The sequence below is a fragment of the Phalacrocorax carbo genome, chromosome 10, assembly GCF_963921805.1.
Source record: "Phalacrocorax carbo chromosome 10, bPhaCar2.1, whole genome shotgun sequence".
NCBI lineage: Eukaryota > Metazoa > Chordata > Aves > Suliformes > Phalacrocoracidae > Phalacrocorax > Phalacrocorax carbo.
The window spans coordinates 12,054,687-12,062,129 of NC_087522.1; the positions used below are offsets into that span (position 1 = coordinate 12,054,687).

Genomic DNA, 7,443 nt, shown 5'->3' on the forward strand with positions numbered 1-7,443 from the left:
ATTTCCATGTGAACTTACCCTCAGACTGTTACTACGGTATTTTCAAGGACCCACTCACAATTATTCATCCGTTGCAAGGTTGCAGTGATCCTTACGCGCTCACTCGGGTACTGCATGAAGTAGAACCAAGATATGTTGTATTATATGATGCAGAACTAACTTTTGTTCGGCAGCTGGAAATCTACAAAGCAAGCAGGCCTGGGAAGCCTTTGAGGCAAGTTGACTTGGTCAGTCTAATTTTAGTCTTAAAAGAAAAATAAAAGTCCACTTTCAGCAGTCAAGGCAGAACATGCATCTAGTGATTTTCTTTAGCTACCTTTTAATTCCTGTTTAGCCCCCTAACAGAAACTTACCTTTAAAAAAAAATACAATAAGCTTCATTTTTGATTTAATGAATTTTCACATTTCCTGATGTCTGGTTATGCTGAAGACCAGAAATTGTAACAGAAAAAGAAGTAAAGGAAAATGCAATAAAGAAAATTAGAAGTATTTGCGGTTATACTCAGTTCTGGCATTAGTTGACAGCAAGATTTCAGCATTGTGTACATATATATTTGATATACTTGTAAATTGCAAAACTCACTTTTATGAATAGAGATTACAGACTAATTAAAATATAGGAAACTTAAAATTTAATATACTACGAGGTTTTGCATTATCTTTCATTTATGTGGTGGCCTGATATAGCATTTCTTGAATGCAGTAAACTGTAGTTATACCAGTGCCTCTCTGAAAATAACTTATGGCAGTTTAAGTCCTAGAATAAACACACTTTACTTAGTATAGCTGAAACACAATTTATTGGCATAGAAAATATACCTTTTGGATTATAATTCTTTATAATTACATCATGAAAAATATTTGTATAAATTTAACAGAGCAGTTGTAATTTTTCAGTCAAAGATTTGTATATGCACTGTAACTGAAAATGGAAATGAGTTTGGCAGTATTTAGTGTGTCTCTGTGTACCTGATATCCAGGTAAGGACTCTGCAGTGCAGATATAAATGGCAGAACTCACAAAGTATATTGCATGAAGATAATTACTAGGTTATTTGTACAATTTATTTTTAACTGCCTAATCAGCATCATGTTCCACACTTCAGAGCAGGAAAATCATATGCAGTCATGCAAGTAGGGGTTAGGAGATGAACCTTATGAAAAAAGTAATAGGAATAAAATCCTATCAGTCTGTCAAAATGTACCTCAGTTAAAATATACTGAAAAAAAATTACTGTGCTGAGAAGCTATAGGCAATTCTTCAAGGCAGTTAATAATTCTTATATGTTCCATAGAAATCCCTATTTGCAGAATAAAATTTAATTTGTTGGTGTGTTCATCTCTGTGAGATGAATGACACCTTGTTCTCTGTAGAACCTACGGCTTCCTTGTACAAATAGATTGTTTTAAAATCTTAGATGGTGTTTTTTCCTAACCCATGATGATTGCAGATTTTTCAGTTTGTTATTTATATGTTCTACTGTGAAGATTTTAAAAACAGTAAGAAAGTAACTTCTCCATTATACTTCTTGCTTTTTGTGTCGTTATGGAAAGGCTGACTGAAATCTGAATCCACTCTGGTTGAGTCCCAGAATTCCAGTAAGCGTATCTGCCATTGGGAAAGAGGGAACACTGGGTATAAGAATTTTTGTTGCTGATTTTGGAATATCTACAGAAAACATCTTTACAGAAAAAATGTGTTTTCACTTCCCTTTTTAAGGCAAATACTAATTTGTCAGGCACGTACTATTACTAATCTTAAATATTGGTTGTGGATATTTTTAACGTCATATTAAGTTTTGTAATCTCTATCCATTTCCCTCCCGCCCCCCAACCCTACAGGGTGTATTTCCTCATATATGGGGGCTCAACAGAAGAACAGCGCTATCTCACAGCTCTGAGAAAAGAGAAAGAGGCCTTCGAAAAACTCATTCGGTAACAAAACTAGTTTACTTCCTTCGTTATTAATGTTTCCTGTGATTCCCTTATAAGCTTACATTTTAAATAGAGTGAAGTTCTCAACTGTGTGAAGGCTTTAAATAAACTTAATTGCTTTTCAGATGTTAAGAGTATTTTCCCACTGAGAATCAATGAGAAGTCAAAACCTTCCTTTTCAAAGCACCTAATATTTACTTTATTAATTAGAGGTTTTAATATTAAATATCAAACACTAAACAGCAACCACTTGAATTTTTCCCTAATTTTCTCTGAATTTCACTTCTGTAAATATGTTTTTGTCCACAGGTGACATTTCCTGTAAAGTATTTCTAAGGCTTTTATATGACTTAAGTTGTTTTGGGGAACAAAACAATTGTTTTCTTAGACTGTATAAGACAGTATTTTTACTGACAGTGTCTTCTCACCAGGTTGTACTGCTATTACTAGTCATTAGTTCCTTCATATGCCCTGAGTTCTAAAAACAAAAAAAAATCAGATGCTAAAAAGTGCTAACAACTGAAAATGAAAATATAGCATCTCGCCCAGCTATCTGGAAAGTCTAGTCAATTGGATATCTGATCAGGTTTGCAACTAATATTAAAATATATGTAATTTTACATATGCCTGAAGAGTATTAAAGTACTTTGATCTTTTTTTTCTTCATATAATTGCAGTTTTTAGTGTTTCTTTCTTTGTGGTTCCTTAGAGAGAAGGCCGGCATGGTTATCCCTGAAGAAAGAGAAGGACGAGATGAAACAAATTTAGACCTAATAAGAGACGCTAAACCTGCCTCTGTTTCTACTGACACACGCAAAGCAGGTGAGCTGTGCTTGAAGCTGGGCTAATGGCTCTAAGCTTTGAAAAAGACCTATAACTATTGCGTTTAAATCCCATCCAAAGCATCTGGGTCATAGGCACATTGCTCATTGATGCTGCAGTTCTGATGGTAAAGAAAAATCATCTCCCTCACTCCATCTACCTTTGTGCAATGAGAGTGAATTATGTTTTCCTTTGAAAAGAAAATACAGATTAATGAAGTATTTTACCATTAAGACAGATCCCATTTGGATTGTTTCTGGGCAGCTTGTTGGTTATAAGACTGTCTAGTATTGCTTGTAGTGAGTGGAGAGAAATTAAAACATTAAAACTGAAGTCCACAGACAGTCAAAGGCAGTGTTGTCTTTGAGCTAGTAAAGGCGGAGCTAGAAGTCAGGGACTTCTTTTGATCTTTGCAGAAGAGATTGCCTGGGTAAACAACTGCAGATTCTGGGTTTTGTCTACTTCTTTGCAATAAAGCAACTTTTTTTCTTCTCTTGCAGTTCTAACCACATTTTTGTTCCTTTCTTTTGACGTGTATGGTCTGTCTTCATCTTCACAGCTCTGCCCGCTTGCTGTCATTTTTGTAATCCTGCTCTCCTTTACCATATGCTCTCTAATTTTTTCTATTATGTCTTTTGTGGCCTTGATGTTGCAGTCTCTTCATGTGTCTCTCTACAGATCTATAAGAGGCTCAACTATAACTCCTACAAGAAAGTGCCATATTTCTGTGGGAAACAGATGGAAATAAAAAGGATCAACTTTATTATCTTGTTTTGTGGGCAACTTTTTAAAGACTTCCCTGACACATTAAACTGCAGATTAAAATTATTTAAATGCATTTCATTGTCACCTATACGAAGCTTTATAGCAGGTAGTATGATAGTTCTATTAAACTGCAGAGCATATTTCATAAACTACAGGATATAATTTGGCAACTGATTTTTGTCTATAACAGTGAAAAATTAAAGTCTGGATTTACTGTGAAGGTTGGTGAGATGTGAAGTCCATCCATTACAGAAGCATTGGCAGCTTGGCAGCACACAGAAAAACTATACAGCTGGAGTCAGAGGTCATAGGCGTTAGGTTAACTCTATTTATTTTGCTCTTCAGGTGGGCAGGAACAGAAGAGTGTTCAGCAAACTGTAATAGTGGATATGCGGGAATTTCGTAGTGAGCTTCCGTCACTGATTCATCGTCGTGGCATTGACATTGAGCCTGTTACTTTAGAAGTTGGAGATTATATTTTAACTCCTGATATCTGTGTAGAACGGAAGAGTATCAGTGATCTGATTGGTTCCTTAAATAATGGACGACTGTATACACAATGCGTTTCTATGTGCCGTTACTATAAGCGACCAATCCTCCTGATTGAATTTGATCCTAAGAAATCTTTCTCCTTGATTCCACGAGGCTCTCTACATCAGGAAATTTCCAGTAATGATGTTACTTCTAAACTAACCCTTCTCACACTCCATTTCCCAAAGTTACGTATCTTGTGGTGTCCCTCTCCCCATGCTACTGCTGAACTGTTTGAGGAGTTAAAACAAAACCATCCCCAACCTGATGCAGAAACAGCAATGGCTGTCACAGCAGATTCTGAAATTCTTCCAGAGTCAGACAAGTATAACCCTGGGCCTCAGGACTTCCTATTAAAAATGCCAGGTATTAATGCAAAAAACTGCCGTGCCTTAATGAACCACGTTAAAAGCATGGCAGAGCTAGTGACCCTGCCAAAGGATGAACTCTCCAAAATTTTGGGTAATGCTGCCAATGCCACGCAACTCTTTGACTTTATTCACCTGACCTACGGAGAGGCAGTATCGAAAGGAAAAAGCAAAAGATGACTAATGAGATTGTTCAACATAGGGAGGGCATAGATAAGCTTTTCTTGCACTGTATTTTGGCAAAGTACATGAGAGATTTTAATAAATGCTGTCTAAGATAACCAGCTGTTTTTGCTAATGCTGTTCCATAAGTTGTAACATTTGAGTTAACTATTACTGAAGGCAAGTTTCAAGAGGAATAAAAAATGGTTTTAATAGAGAAATGCAAAACAGCACTTTAGCCAATTCTATAATATCACTGAATGAACTAAATTAAGTTCTTCACTACCAACTTGTAAGAATTAAGTGCTAAAACCAATTGATAAAGGTGTTTTCTTTTGAAAGTTATCACGTCTTGTTAAAGCTAAAAATGTACTGTGTTTTGATTAATATGTGTGACCTGCTGCATGGTGTATCACTTTGCTTTTGCCATTTTTATTGCTCTCTTAGTCTCTGGAAACTGCCAATTTTCCATTGACAGTGATGGAGCTACTTGAAACACATCATGGTCTTTTGTCAGGAGTTCATTTAGGAGGACATACCTGGACTCAGTCATGAATTTTAGATCATCATCATAAACCTTTGTCCCAGTAAACTGTAACTGTATGGTATGTTCTATGTTATATTTGCTTTCTTTACTAGAAGTTATACTTTAATTTTTGATGTTGCAAAGTCAGTACAGCTGTGTCTTGCTAGATTTTGCAAAGTGCATTCCTTTGGTCTAGACTGGATAGAGATTCTGTGGTGGCACAATACAACTTAATTCTCAGCGTGCCTTACTTATACTTTTAAGATGCTTATCTTTTTAATCAGTTTTGATAGCTTTTTTACCTCATTCACTTGAAAGTGAAAATCTAGGTATGCCATTGGGACTTTTCTTTTATACCAGAGCATATTTCCTCATAAAATGCAATAGTTTTTTAAGTAAGGTTTTCCAAAAGTGTTGACAGCTCTTCCAACATTGTCTTCTTCGTGTGTCCTATTGCACTTACATTTTAATGTCTTAAGTGGACCATCTGTCAATAAATTCACTAAAACTATTGTCACCTGGAAGATAAAACTTTTAGCATTCTGTGTAGCGTAAAACTATCTTTTGATAGTCTGTGAATGTTTATATTGTTAAAAACATATATTCTGCACGGAACTGTGATATGACAACTACGTAACAACCTGCCATTGCCAAAAGGGTTCATCCTGTGTCATTACATGCCAGTGTGTTTATATTAGCTATTTACAAAATATCTATAATGACTTGCATGTATGTATTTATACGATTCTAATGGTAACAACAGATCAATATAATTTCCATCATTAAAGGAGAAAGTATTGATCTTCTGTATTCAGGTTCAGTAAAAACTGTACTGTGCACTTTCATGTTTAACGTTCACTGTGCATTTTAAGTGTCAGTGATGAATTTGTTAACTTAGAGTGTAGCACTGAGCTGTGACAGATTTCTAAAGTGAACATTTTTCTGCAGATGCAAATTTCAGTATTAAATACATCCATAACAAAACGAAAAATTGTTAATTATCTTGTTTCTCCTTTGGCTAGATTGATATCAGAACATTTTTTGTCTGTGTGCTTCATAATCCAGATCTTAGGGTTTGCCTTGCCCTATATTCTATTTAATATAACAGAAAAAGAAGTCTTTCCATTAAACTTTTGCTTATTCAAAGCAATAAGCTTAGAAATGTGCAGGGTTGAGAATGCTTGTGAAGTGGTGCTAAGAGAACTGAAAATCAGAGTAAGAACGTACCTGTCCTGAATGCATGCCCTGTAGGGCCCAATTCAGAAAAGAAGAGCTGAACAACCTTTGAAAACATGTATTGTTCGTGCATTTGCATCATGAAGATGTTACACAAACTGTGGGGTTTTTGTTTGGGTGGAGTTTGATTTCCCTCCCCACCCCCAAGATGTGATGCACATCTCAGCCTTGTCAGTGTCTTGAGTTTTTTTGCTTAGACTTGTATGAGGTAAAATGAAGGGTATATGAAGAGGTTACAAAGTTGTAGCTTTGTGCTGTAAGCTAGATCAAAGTAAAATAATGCAATTAAATAATATTTGCTAAATATTTATATTGTCTTTATGTATGTGGAATTTTTAGAAGGCTTGGGGTTTTTTTGGTGGGGTTTTTTGTTCAATACAGGATTTGGCTTTTTGTTTAAAATAACATTGCTGTGTTGTTATTGCTTACTTTTTATTTGGCATTTTGCTGTATTAGGTTAGGTTGCAGGTTAGTGATACATCCTTCTGGGGCAGTAATCGTGAACAAAGGTGGAAAAGGTCTTGTCTCCTGAAACCATGTAACCCTGAAATAATGAAGCCTGTATGCAGGTGCAGCAAAATGCTTGGGTAAAGGATGAAAATCCTCAGGATGCATTCCCTGGCCTTATGGTGTTCTTTAGCTTGCTTTCATCAACAGTAACAAAATTTTGTATATCTGGTCATTGCCTGATGTTTTAAGTTTGTGGTTTTTTATTAAAAAAAAAAAAAAAAAAAACCAACCTGCTTTCAGTTTGGGAGTGTCTTAGATTCTTTCTTACACTCTAACCAAGGCTACATGTTTCAAGGTTACCGAGTATGTGAAACCAGTAGGGTTCATATGCTAATGGGAAGTAAGTCAGCAAGTGCTTGTTTCTGCAGTTTGTCCTAGGCTCTAATTGCCTGAGGTTTCTTCTAGAATAACAGTAAAACCAAAATCTCTTAGGAACAAATGCAGCTTATATTAGCAAATATGTTTTGCACAGGATAGATAATGTTGTAGTTCTTAGGTTTAAGTTCTCTCGTTACTGTTCCTGCTAGAGGTGACACTTAGAGTTTCTAGCTACAATTGCAAAGCAGACATTTTGCTTGCCATTTTGTTT

General features: G+C 35.6%; 1 protein-coding gene across 1 annotated transcript in view; it reads left to right on the forward strand.

Annotated features, from left to right (window-relative positions):
- Positions 1–6,749, forward strand: part of ERCC4 (ERCC excision repair 4, endonuclease catalytic subunit) — a 14,078-nt gene extending 7,329 nt beyond the window's left edge. The window contains exons 7-10 of the mRNA XM_064462051.1: positions 3–214; positions 1,842–1,934; positions 2,644–2,756; positions 3,867–6,749. Coding sequence (XP_064318121.1) covers positions 3–214; positions 1,842–1,934; positions 2,644–2,756; positions 3,867–4,600 — 1,152 coding nt within the window. The 3' untranslated portion in view covers positions 4,601–6,749. The remainder of the gene's footprint in view (positions 1–2; positions 215–1,841; positions 1,935–2,643; positions 2,757–3,866) is intronic.
- Positions 6,750–7,443: the final 694 nt, after the last annotated feature.